The 13,867-nt window shown below is 40.1% G+C and overlaps 1 protein-coding gene across 5 annotated transcripts in view; it reads right to left on the bottom strand.

Moving 5' to 3' along the window:
• Positions 1-5,997: 5,997 nt before the first annotated feature.
• Positions 5,998-13,867, bottom strand: part of kcnab1a (potassium voltage-gated channel subfamily A regulatory beta subunit 1a) — a 426,617-nt gene continuing 418,747 nt past the window's right edge. For all 5 annotated transcript variants that reach the window (XM_072255366.1, XM_072255368.1, XM_072255364.1 and 2 more), the window contains 3 exons: positions 11,528-11,648; positions 9,446-9,534; positions 5,998-8,041 (listed from right to left, as the gene is read on the bottom strand). In XM_072255366.1, the coding sequence (XP_072111467.1) occupies positions 7,952-8,041; positions 9,446-9,534; positions 11,528-11,648 (300 nt within the window). In that variant the 3' untranslated portion in view covers positions 5,998-7,951. The remainder of the gene's footprint in view (positions 8,042-9,445; positions 9,535-11,527; positions 11,649-13,867) is intronic.

The following is a 13,867-nucleotide window of genomic DNA, read 5'->3' as shown; positions in this document are numbered from 1 at the left end:
ATAGAGGTAAAGGAAAATAGTGGCAAAATAGATGCTTGAGGAGGTCCAGCAAAAACTTCACAAAATATTGACAAGAATTACAGATTACCTTTATGGGTTTATAATTATGACAGGGATTTGTAAGCAGGTCGGGGAGAGAACTATGAGGAAGCAGTTGTATTGTTAAATGTAAAAAGCTTGAAATACTGGGATTAAAAATAACCATCCCTTAATTTACTGTATAGAATTAAGATTTAAGATCAAAACAGGAGGAACGTTAATCACATGACTGAATTGTACCACAACAGTTAATAAAACTTAATTGAAGAAAAGGTATACATGCCTGGAATAGATGTACAAGATTAGGACTATTGCACATTAAGAGAATGTACACCAATATAAGTACATTGACATAAATTATTTTTGCTAAATGCCATTTATTGTTGTCTGAATGAGTTTTCAGAATCAGTTTTATTATCACTGGCATGTGACATGAAATTTGTTAGCAGCAGCAGTTCAATGCAACACTATCTAGCAGAGAGAGAAAAAACATAATAAACAGGTAAATCAATTGTGTATATTGAATAGATTAAAACTGTGCAAAAACAAAGACTGTATTAAAAAAAAAATGTGAGGTAGTATCCAAAGCTTCAAAGTCCATTTAGAAATTGGATGGCAGAGGGGAAGAAGCTGTTCCTGAATTGCTGAGTGTGTGCCTTCAGACTGCTGTACCTCCTATCTGATAGTAACAGTGAGAAAAGGGCATGCCCTGGGTGTTGGAGGTCTTTACTAATGGATGCTGCCTTTCTGAGACACTGCTCCCTAAAAATGTCCTGGGTACTTTGTAAGCTAGTGCCCAAGATGGAGCTGACTAGATTTACAACCTTTTGCAGCTTCTTTTGGTCCTGTGCAGTAGCCCCTCCACCACGGGATAACTATAGAAGTTTTTGAGTGTATTTGTTGACATGCCAAATCTCTTCAAACTCCTAGTAAAGTATAGCTTCTGTCTTGCCTTCTTTATGTCTACATCAATATGTTGGGACTAGGTTAGATCCGCGGAGATCTTGACACCCAGGAACTTGAAGCTGCTCACTGTCTCCTTTTCTGATTCTTCTATGAGGATTAGTATGTGTTCCTTCATCTTGCCCTTCCTGAAGTCCACAATCAGCTCCTTTGTCTTACTGATGTGGAGTGCCAGGTTGCTGTGGCACCACTCCACTAGTTGGCATATCTCACTCCTGTACGGCCTTGTCACGGCCTGAGATTCTACCAACAATGGTTGTGTCGTCAGCAAGTTTGTAGAAGGTATTTGAGCTATGCCTAGCCACACAGTCATGTGCATACAGAGAGTAGAATGGTGGGCTAAGCACACACCCCCGAGGTGCACCAGTGTTGATTGTCAATGAGGAGGAGATGTTATCACCAATCCGCACAGACTGTGGCTTTCAGGTTAGGAAGCCGAGGATTCAATTGCATGCGGAGGTATAGAGGCCCAAGTTCTGCAACTTCTCAATCAGGATTGTGAGAATGATATTAAATGGTGAGCTGTAGTTGAACAACATCCTGACATAGGTGTTTGTGTGGTCTAGGTAGTCTAAAACCATGTGGAGAGCCATTGAGATTGTGTCTGCCGTTGACCTACTGTGGCGATAGGCAAATTGCAATGGGTCCAGGCCCTTGCTGAAGCAGGAATTCAGTATAGTCATAACCAACCCCTCAAAGCATTTCATCAGTGTATTTCGACAGAAGCAACTAATTAAAAGCATCTGTCTAGAAATTCAATTACGTGCAAGTTATTCTCCTCTCCCCGCTCCCCCAGACTATAGCACAGGTTGCATTGTATCAGTTGGAAAATTTAATTGGTCATATCTGGTTAAGGGTCATTCTGATGACCTTGATTTAATATCATTCCATATGCAATGTCTTTTTTGGTGCACATCAAGGAAATGCTGACCTCATTATATTGAGTGTGACCATCATTAGGCACTCCTAGAACATTCTTCCCTTGTTTTCAGTTCCTGATCCGATTTGCTGACACAAACACGAGCACGCTGCTCAACTGTACTTGGATTTCTGCCCCATCAGTTAACAGTTTTAAAGATTAGGTTACTTAATGGTCCAGAACATTCACTGGAAATGGTGAGTAACAATCGCTGGAAATGTTTGGCTTGTTAAGGAAACAACATGCCTTGGTAATTTTGTTCCTGTGCAGAGGGATAGTTTGTGCTTGATTTAATTCACTGTCTACACCCGGTGCCTGTGCAGTTGCAATAACTTGTTGTGGCAGCATGTGAAGGGTTACCTTGGCAACCTCAACTGTGGGATTTCTATGGGGCCGAACAGGCCACAGGTAGCAACTCGGGTCAGAGACCACCACCGCTGATTTTTGAAAACATTGAAAAATACTTTAAATGGATTAAAATAAATCCATTGCTTAATCTGCTTAAATGTTGATGGATCTGAAAGCTGTGTACAGAAATCAACCATTAAGTGCTGCTGTGCAGAGAGATCATGGGGACCAAGTTCATAGCATGGAAGTGGCTACACAGGTCGATAGGGTGGTAAAGAAGGCTTATGGAATGCTTGCTTTTTATTAGTTAAGGCATTAAGTTCAAAAGTCAAGAGGTTATGTTGCAACTTTCTAGAACTCTGGTTAGGCACATCTGGAGTATTGCATACAGTTTTGGTCACCCCACTATAGGAAGGATGTCGAGGCTATGGAGAGGATGCAGAAGAGCTTTACTAGGAGGGCCTGCTGGGTTCCTCCAGTATTTTGTGTGTGTTACCATGATGCTGCCTGGTTTAGAGGGCATGTGCGATCATGAGAGGCTGGGCAAACTTGGGTTGCTTGCTCTGGAATGGCGGAGGCTGAAGGAAGATCTGATAATAGATTTATAAAATTATGAGAGGCATAGATAGAGTAGACGGAGTATATTTTTCCAGGGTAGAAATGTTTAATACCAGAGGGCGTGTATTGAAGGTGAGAGGGGGTATGTTCAAAGGGGATGTGAGGGGTAAGTTTTTTTTACTCAGTGGTGGATGCCTGGAATGCACTGCCCAGTAAGTTGGTAGCGGCAAATACGTTAAATGCTTCTAAGAGACGTTTAGGGAGTGACATAAAGTTGGAGCGTTATGGACATTGTGTAAGTAAGAGGGACTAGTTTTTGGGGGATTTTTGACCTGCTTTTTGGATTGTTCAGCACAACATTGTGGGCCAAAGGGCCTGTTCCTGTGCTGTACTGTTCTATGTTCTGATTGTCTTCTGGGAAATAGTGGCATGTTGGTCATTTATTTAGCAGTCTGATGAACATGTATGATACCTGGTGACAGTAACCAACATAATTCATCAGTAGAAAAACATGCCAGGACTTAGGTTTGCATGCCATATTTCCTGCAGGAGTGTTCTGCAGTTGGAATGTGAGGAAATGGTAAGTGTAGTCTGTGGCTCAAGAAAGATATTGACATGTTCATTGATGAGACAGAGAAATGGCAGATAGAATTTAATCCTGAAGACTGAGAAATGGTGCATCTGAGAGAACTAAAGGCTGGGATATAGACAATGAATGATACTACCATAGGAATATATACTATGTTCTACATGAAAAGGAAATTGGCTTTTAAACTCACGGGGGCAAAGGCCATCAACTTTTTGCTGTTGATATTTCTGTAGCAGGCAATTTCTTCTTTGAGGTCGAGTTGCTAGCTTGACGCTCAACCCAGCACGGATGGAAAGTGTGCCATGGGAGCCGGCTGGGTTCGAACTCAGGAGCACTCGCTCCGAAGTCCGGCGCCGATGCCACTACGCCACCAGCCGGCATGTTGTATGTGTCTTAAGGAATAAAAAGGGGAAAACACTGGTAAGGTCATTAAGAAGTTGCCTTCTGAACTTTGGTAATGTTAGCAGCAGCTGCGTGTACAAGTCTACTCCAGTATTTCTCTCCAGCTACTTGCCTCATGTCATAGCGATATAATCAGTGTGACTTCTCTCCAAGGGTGCAATTAAACGTTAATCAAGCAGTTTCGTTTGGCCATTAAAAAATTGTTCCTCAAACCAGGTACTTGTGCTGCCACACACAAAATGCTAGAGGAACTTAGCAGGCCAGACAGCATCTATGCAAAAGAGTAAACTGAGACTTTTAATTAGGACTGTCCAGCCTGCACCAACAACACTTTCTCCCATCTTTAACCCTCCTCTTCCTGGACACCCTGCTCAAGCCTTCTGCTTGCTCTGGATCTTTTCTTTACTAAATGCCGACAAGATATCAACAGTCTCGACTTCACTGCTCCTCTCTCCAAGTCTAACCTCACTCCTCCCAAACGAATGTCTCCATAACACCATAAGACAAAGGAGCAGAAGTCAGCCATTCAGCCCATTGAGTCTGCTCCATTCTCTCATTTAGTCCCACTCCCCCGCCTTCTCACCATAACCTTTGATGCCCTGGCTACTCAGATACTTATCAATCTCTGCCTTAAATACACCCAATGACTTGGCCTCCACTGCTGCCCGTGGCAACAAATTCCATAGATTCACCACCCTCTGGCTAAAAAATTTTCTTCACATTTCTGTTCTGAATGGGCACCCTTCAATCTTTAAGTCATGCCCTCTCGTACTAGACTCCCCCATCATGGGAAACAACTTTGCCACATCCACTCTGTCCATGCCTTTTAACATTCGAAATGTTTCTATGAGGTCTCCCCTCATTCTTCGAAACTCCAAGGAATACAGTCCAAGAGCGGACAAACGTTCCTCATATATTAACCCTCTCATTCCCAGAATCATTCTAGTGAATCTTCTCTGTACCCTCTCCAACATCAGCACATCCTTTCTTAAATAAGGAGACCAAAACTGCCCACAGTACCCCAAGTGAGGTCTCACCAGCGCCTTATAGAGCCTCAATATCACATCCCTGTGCCTATACTCTATTCCTCTAGAAATGAATGCCAACATTGCATTTGCCTTCTTCACCACCAACTCAACCTGGAGGTTAACCTTAAGGGTATGCTGTACGAGGACTCCTAAGTCCCGTTGCATCTCAGAACTTTGAGCTCTTTCCCTATTTAAATGATAGTCTGCCCAGTTATTTTTTCTGCCAAAGTGCATAATCATACACTTTCCAAATTGCATTTCATTTGCCACTTTTTTTGCCCATTCTTCCAATCTATCCAAGTCTCTCTGCAGACTCTCTGTTTCCTCAGCACTACCGGCCCCTCCACCTATCTTTGCATCATCTGCAAACTTAGCCACAAAGCCATCTATTCCATAATCCATATCGTTGATGTACAATGTAAAAAGAAGTGGCCCCAACACGGTCCCATGTGGAACACCACTGGTAACCGGCAGCCAACCAGAATAGGATCCCTTTATTCCCATTCTCTGTTTCCTGCCAATCAGCCAATGCTCTATCCACGTATGTAACTTCCCCGTAATTCCATGGGCTCTTATCTTGTTAAGTAGCCTCATCTGTGGCACCTTGTCAAAGGCCTTCTGAAAATCCAAATATACAACATCCACTGCATCTCCCTTATCTAGCCTACTTGTAATTTCCTCAAAAAATTGTAATAGGTTTGTCAGGCAGGATTTTCCTTTAAGAGAGTCTCCACTCTCTCCACACTAATCCTAACCTCACCACCAAACCCACACATAAAAGGGGGTGCTGTAGTCTGGTGGACTGACCTCTACCCTGCTGAGGCCAGGCAACAACTCTCCTACACCTCCTCTTACTTACCCCTTGAACAGGAGCCCACTAAGGAGCTACAGGCCATTGTCACCTGGGGATTTCCCATCCACTGCCAGCAACCTCATAGTTCCCTTACCTCACACCTCTCGTTTCTACCTCCTACCTTTACCACGGATGTTGCCTGGCCTACAGAGTTCCTCCAGCATTTTGTGTGTTACTTGGATTTCCAGCATCTTCAGATTTTCTCTTGTTTGTGATTACAATGCTGGCATTTGTATTGCACTAAATCCCAAATCAGTGACTAAAAATAAGTTCAATATTTTTATTTATTTGGACCAGATTTTGTCATGCACAAATAATAATACATTCCATTAAAATTCACTTCTACATTGTCTGAAAACCATTGAACAAAAAAAAGCATTTATTCCTGAGATGTTGCACCCTAAAAGAACACAGGCATTAGCTACAGTTGTATAGTATAACCCAAATCAAAGTCCAAAGATATGCAATATCATCTAATAACTCCTGGCAATTCAATTAGATTGCTATTATAAATCTATTGGATTTATCAATTGTAATGCAACAAATCAACAAAAGAAACAAAGGCATTGTATGATGGAACCAATTATCCGATAGTACACCTGTATCTAATTAAGCTTTTTTGTATATACTGTACAAGTTTTAATCTACTGCAAGTCATTTTGTAAGCAAAGTAAAGATACATGAACATCAAATAAAATCTGTTAATCAATCTGAGTGCATAGTACTCTGGTATGTATTGTGTTGTTTCAAAACAATTAAGGATGAGCACACTAACAAACTACCTTAAACTACTTTATTTCACAGATTTTAATTGATTTGTATTAGATTTTTAAAATCTGTTAACAGGGGAGGGGGTTTTATTTTGCCTAATGATCTTGTCCTACCATTCAGTTTTATCATGGCTGATTTCCACCTCTGGATTTGCATGGCAAGTTACCTCGGCCAGACACTTTTGAATTGATTTTAAAGAAACATTGACTTTAAGTATCCACAGCCTTTAAGGGGACAAAAATCAATACTGGTGGCTTAAGCTTTAAAAAAAAATGATGTAAAAAGGATCTTTGCCAGCAAAGAAAATAGCATTGTACCTGCTCAGGGCCAAATCTACTTCCTGAGGTGCCTTGCCAAAACTGAACATAACAATCTGTTTTACGTTATGTACAACTGAAGTGTTGCTTCACCCTTTTCTACTTTACCCCTTCTCACTACAAAGGCCTTTCAAGTACATTTTCTACCTAATTTGAGTGTTTTTTTAAAAAAAATATAGTGTACTTATATCATTAATTAGTCTGCCTTGATTCCATTGTGTGTAACTTGGCTCTTTCAACTGGCCCACTCACCTTATCCATGTTGCTAACTTTCTGCCTCAAATACGTGATGTCTCTCAACAGTACCTTTTACAAATGTGGTAATACATAGCTCTCTTTGTTAAAATCCAACAGGCATGGTAAAGCTTAAGGTCCCAGTTCAACATTTCTGGGGTCACTAGGGTCACAGTCAGTCCATATATATATATATATTTATTTCCTTCTCACACTCCCCATTTCAATGAAAGGATTAAAAACTAGACATTTATACAACATAAGCTTTGTGGAGCTTTCTTAAATAAACTTCCATTCTGAACAAGGTATCCAACAGTTCCGGTGAGAAGTTCATACAGTATACTTCAAATGAATGCAATATAGTTACAATGCAGGTTAACCTTTGATTATTACAGATAGTACCCAATCAAGAACAAGTTAAAACAAGCATTGACTTTCAGCATATTTTACAATGCAAAATAAAGTGTGCAACGTCCATCACTGGATGTCAATTCATTGATGTAAGCACACTTAGCCTCCTGTTCTAAGAAAGTCACAAAAGTTCCAGCTCAGTGCAAGCAAGGAAATGTATATGACTGATCCTAACGCAGGATGAGGTTCAGAAGGGAGGAAAAAGAATACTTGTTTAAGCTTTACCGGAATTAATAAGTTCAGCGATACACAAGCTATGAACTTGCATGATCTAATTTTTTTCATAATGCAAAGAGACAAAAGTAGAGCTCAGTTTTGCTGAGTAATAAACTTCAGGAACCACCTTAATAACCCAGGAATGTGCTTCTCAGTAAGGGCACACTCTCTTGTGGCATCGGCATGCACCTGTGGGAATTCAGCAGGGAACAGCTTTAAATTCACATTAACCAGACAGTGGTTCAGCAAGTAAAGAGTACCACTTTCATCATGCATTCCCAGTCAATGTCATGCTTCTTTAAGTTAGGACCTGTAGTCCTTCTTGCTGTATGGTTTGTTGCCCAATATATTGTCAATCTCAGTCACAGTCTGTGTTGTCAACTTTGAGAGTACCTAGAAAAAAATTTCAAAACAGGTCAATTAAATACTGAGGATAGAATGCTTGAAAAGTGGTTAACATTTACTTTGAAATGGACTACAGTTAGGAAAGAATTGAATCCTCTTACAGCTTCTCACAGTACAAAAACAGTCCAGAGTACATAAATATTATTGCATTGCTGTGTGCAAATTAGCTTCCTAGTTTGCAAAGTCCCTAAATAATCTGTGATACAGAGGAAGTATTTTTATCATTGATTAAATCTCAGCCAGGACTCTAACAATATTGTTTACATCCACTTTACTGGACTGATAGGGCTTTGTTTAATGTCTCAATTCAGTGACAGATTGGTGTGACTGATTCAAGGTCCTGGACAAGGTATGTACTGATGAATGCAAATGGGTGCAGGAAGAATAATCAATGAAAAGTTTTTACACAAAATAACTCAGTATGAATCTAACTGCCATAACATGAATTTCACATAATATTTGTATTGATGTTCCGTATTCAGTACTGGGCATGCATCAGTTTAGCATAGACTGAACTGAAGCAGTTGGTTATGTAATTGACTCTACATTTGTTTTTTAAAATTCATATTAAATCATTTATACCCCTTTCCATTAAAGCAGGAACAGTGGTGAATTTTGATTTGGGCAAACAATAAATTGCAAGATGTGGCTTCCCTTTTACCTGCCAATATAGATAGTGAAATTGTGTGACTGGGACTCATTAGAGATGAGTTATTGTAGTAGGGTGGTAATCTCATGGCACCTGTGACAGTATGTTCAGAGGGGTAAAGCAGGAGTACTGGAAGTGAAAAGGAGGAATGGCTTACAGTAGGGAAAATACTGTGTGTTCAGAATCACAGCATGCTTGAATTGTAGAATAGTTACAGTGCAGGATGTGGCCAGTTCACCACTGTATTGACTCCTGATTTCTAGGGACTTCTTTAAAACTCACGCACAGACAATTTTTAAAAAAGAAATTTACAGCTTGCAATAGATTTATAGCAATTACAATATCTACCTCTCAATTGCTGCAGGCTCTATTTGCATACAGGTTGATAAATAGATAGTAGTTAAAAGTGGCACAGGGAATTTAGAGTGTCAAGTTACTCCAATTTGAATAATTTCTAATTAATAAAAATAACAATTGCAGCTTTACTGAACTAATCTTCAGCATGAGGTGGCAAAATGTAACAGAAGAGCATGCTATTTTATATAAGATTTTTAATAGAACAACTCATTCCCCTGTGGCCCGTGCAGAAACCTGTATTATTAATTGTAAGTTAGTATTTCTAGAGGGTGTATTGATGTGATTATCTTTCCTCCTGCAGTTTATTGTGAATATGATAAATTCCATTGATAGAAACATGATATCAGCAATGAATCAATTAGTTGATGTCTTTAATAATTACTTGCCTGTATGGCACCTAGGTTTTCAGTAAGCTGTTGTGCATTGGAGGCTCCTAAGAGGACTGAACTGACACCCTCTGTACGTAGACACCAAGCTGAAAGTAGAAGAGAAGTGCTAAATTAAGAATAGAATACAATTTTTCTGTGAACTTATGACAAAAATCCTGCAATGTGAAACGCTGATTCAAAATATCTGTGTATTCCTCAATGGAAAGCCTGATATTTGAATTTTCTGTTTCTCTTTATGCACTATTTCCTGACCAGTGGAATGTTTCTAGCACCTTGTTTTTTCCTATTGCTGACACTATATGTTTTAATTAAGGAATACAGTGCATTCTGGTTAACTGGGACACATCAGGACCAGTACATTTTGGCCCAATTGAGCAACTGCATCAATTAGTTGAAGTTTCATGGAAATAGTTAAAGGTATATAAAAAAAAGGCAAACTACCATTTAACTGAAATTTAAATTCTGTATTTAAATTAAATACAGAACAAATTAGAAATTACCAGTACCTCTGCAGTACTATAAAATTGTGCATTAGTTCCTAATATTTATTAACAGCAATTAATCCTTGTGTCTGCTGCTGTGTTTTGATTGACCGTAAATGAACAAAATCAGCGTAGACACCTAGTGCAGAAAATAGATTGCCTTCATGCAATGCATCCTATAAATCTTTGTTTTCATTGTAACATTCGAGATGAATGTCGATACCTTCAAACTCTTTGTAGTTCCTAACTTGTTGAAATATTGAAATCGTTTAATTTTCACTCCCAGCTATTTCTGGCACCTACAGGCCTGAATGCTTGAAACTGCAGTGAAAAAGAGTTCTGAACTGTCTTCCTGCTTATCTCTTGCCAACCATCAGTGTCAAAAATCACTGCTCTTTGAACATAAATACATGTAATTGTTGCTACTTAAAAATTGTTACGGTAATTTTATTTCCCTCCCCCTTCCCTCTCTTGTGTCTCCTACTTTGGCCTCTTACCTCTTCTCCTTACCCGTCCATCACCTCCCCTGGTGCCCCTACTTCCCTTTTACCCACAATCCATTCTCCTTTCCTATCAGATTTCTTCTTCAGCCTTTAACCTTTCCCATCCACCTGGCTTCATCTATTGCCTTCTAGTTAGTCCTCCTTCCCATCACCTGTTTTTTATTCTGGCATCTACTCCCTTCCTTTCCATTCTTAAAGAAGTGTCTTGGCATGAAACATCAACTGTTTATTCATTTCCATAGACGCTGCTTGACATGGTGAGTTCCTCCAGAATTTTGAGTGTGTTGCTTGAGATTTCCAGCATCTGAAGAATCTTTTGTGTTCATGACATTTGAATTTTTCCACATTCACTGTATACCACTTAGAATCAAGACTGCCTACACGTTTAGAGAGATGTTTTCCTGTAACCCTTGCACTTCTAATGCCCAACAATTAATTTCCAGGCCAATTTGGTATAAACTTCCTTCTCAATGCTAGTGAACTGGTCTCTTACCTAAAGGGCTTTTCTATTTCTGCCCAAATATTTGGCTTCATTCTTTTCTCACTCTTCCCATCCATTTTGCATCTATATTGTTATCCAATGCAATTCACTGCAATAAATTTGTTCCCTCTTCATTGTGAACTTTTACTCGAGACCAGCTGCTGGCTAATCAGGTACCACACCAGGGTAGCAATTCTGTTTGCTGCATGTGAACTCTTATGTGCCAGCCTTCACAAAGTACAGAGTCGATTCAATCCCATTCCTAGTTTCAGCACTAAATTTGAAGGGAGCTATTCAAACTGTTAGATTGGTAGCTAGGTTTGTTTGAAAGAGGCTTTAGGAGAAGAGAAATAATCTGTACCAATTTCTAATTAAAACTCCGACACAATCCCCAAAATGGTCAGAGTTTACTAATTAGACAGGCAGAAGGTCCACGCCAATGTGATCAATTAATAATGGCTACAACAAGACAGTTTTTCAAGTCAAATAAGTTAGTAGAGATTTACTTAAAGTAGGCTAGTTTAAATTTACTCTTTAAAAAAAATTAAAGTTGTATCGAAGAAATAAAATTTCAGAAGCACATTACTTCTGGATCTCTTAAAACTGTTCTCACCTATTGCTAACTGAGGCAGAGTGCAGCTCAGTCGTTCCACAATCGGAGTGAGATCCTTCAGCTTAGCCTGTTGTCTCCTTCCTTCCTCGCTGATAATTTTGTCCTTCAACCACTGGTAACACTAAAATCAGGAAAAACTGTTATAACTTGTTACATTCAGCATTCTTAAATACAGGTGTCCCCTGCTTTTCGAACGTTCACTTTATGAAACCTCACTGTTACGAAAGACCTACATTAGTACCCTGTTTTCACTTTCAGAAGGTGTTTTCACTGTTACTGAAAAAAATTCAGCACGTGATAAAAGGCAGCGCGCCCCGAGCAGCTGTTCTCCCCTGGATTCGGAACTGCTTTGCTTTAACATGTGCCTGTGAGCAGCCGTTTGCAAGATGAGTTCTATGGTATCGGAAAAGCCTGAAAGAGTTCGTAAGGGGGTTACACTTACAGTAAAACTAGACATAATTAAGCATTTTGATTGTGGTGAACGAAGTAAGGACAATGTGAGTTTGGCTTGTGGAAGCTGACGAACATGATGTTGAAGAGGTTTTGGCATCCCATCACCAAGAACAGACAGATGAAGAGCTGATGCAATTGGAAGAAAAAAGGATAACAATCGAAACCGAATGAGTAATGATAAAGTACAACTTTAATTTTGAAAGGGTACGTCGGTTTAGGGGATATTTGCAGGATGGTTTGAGTCCTTATTAAAGAACTGTGTGATAGAAAAATGCGCGAGGCTCAGCACTCAAGCAAGTCTTCCACATCAGCCACAGCAGACGGCGAACCTCGACCTTCGACATCGAGGCGGGCAGAGATAGAAGAAGATGAGCTGCCTGCTCTAATGGAAACAGGCGACAAGATGACACCCCAGTGTCCCACCACCCCAACCCCCAGGCCACGGACGGATACCGATTTGCGGAGAATGCAAAGGTAGCCGGGAGGCACACAGCACATCTTTAAGAAAAAAGCCGGAATAAACATGCTAATTAATTAGGTGCCGCCGACACATAATTGTCGGCCCAGATCAGAGACGACGCAATTCGAAATCGGCACTGATCTGGGCCGACAATTACGGGTGGCACCTAATTAATTAGCATGTTTGTTTCGGCTTTTTTCTTAAAGATGTGCTGTGTACCTCCTGGCTCCCGCTGGACCCCTGCGTTCTTCGCGGCAATGTATCGCTCAGCGGCCTGGAGAGTGGGGGCCACTGCACCACCCAACCTGCAACGACTCAGTCTAACACACCATCATCAGTGTGCTCGCTGTCTTCCCGATTCCCGTGATACTACACTGTACATACATTATTCCTACTTTATATAGGCTGTGTATTTTTACGTGTTATTTGGTATGATTTGGCGGCTTCATAGCTTAAAGGTTACTGGACAGAGTGTTTCTGCCAATAGCGCTTACATGAGATTTTTGCTACGGAGAACAGTTCAGTAATGATTGTGGAAAAGTATTTCTACTTTATATAGGCTGTGTATTTATCATATCATTCCTGCTTTTACTATATGTTACTGTTATTTTAGGTTTTATGTGTTATTTGGCATGATTTGGTAGGTTATTTTTGGGTCTGCGAACACTCACAAAATTTTCCCATATAAGTAAATTGTAATTGCTTCTTCGCTTTATGACATTTCGGCTTACGAACCGTTTCATAGGAATGCTCTACCTTCGGATGGTAGGGGAAACCTGTAGTTTATAATTTACTTCAACGCAAAAGTGGCTGCACTTGGGATAATCCATTGATTGTGAGTCACTTCTGTACTTCCTCAGAATGTGACAGAACAAATTGAAAGTACAGTAAATACCTTTTAAGTATCTACAAGGGGTGATTGATAAGTTTGTGGCCTAAGGTAGAAGGAGTCAGTTTTAGAAAACCTAGCTCATTTATTTTTCAACATAGTCCGCTCCTACATTTACACACTTAGTCCAGCAGTCATGGAGCATATGGATCTTGGACCTCCAGAAAGTGCCCACAGCAGGGGTGATTGATAAGTTTGTGGCCTAAGGTCGAAGGAGATAAGTTATAAACTTCAAACTTTCTGCATAATCACTCAAAGAGTTGAACTGCACATGCATGTAACAAGAGCTGTATAACTCATCTCCTTCTACCTTAGGCCACAAACTTAACAATCACCCCTGCTGTGGACACTTTCTGGAGGTCCAAGATCCGTATGCTCTACAACCGCTGAACTAAGTGTGTAAATGTAGGAGGGGACTATGTTGAAAAATAAATGTGCTAGGTTTTCTAAAATTAACTCCTTCTACCTTAGGCCACAAACTTATCAGTCACCCTTGTATACTTAATTGTATTTTGTTTTCTGTGAGATATCTTTGGAT

This window comes from Mobula birostris, chromosome 4, assembly GCF_030028105.1.
Source record: "Mobula birostris isolate sMobBir1 chromosome 4, sMobBir1.hap1, whole genome shotgun sequence".
NCBI classification, from domain to species: Eukaryota; Metazoa; Chordata; class Chondrichthyes; order Myliobatiformes; family Myliobatidae; genus Mobula; species Mobula birostris.
The sequence above is the reverse complement of the archived record's forward strand: the minus strand, read 5'-3'. Positions and strand labels throughout refer to the sequence as shown.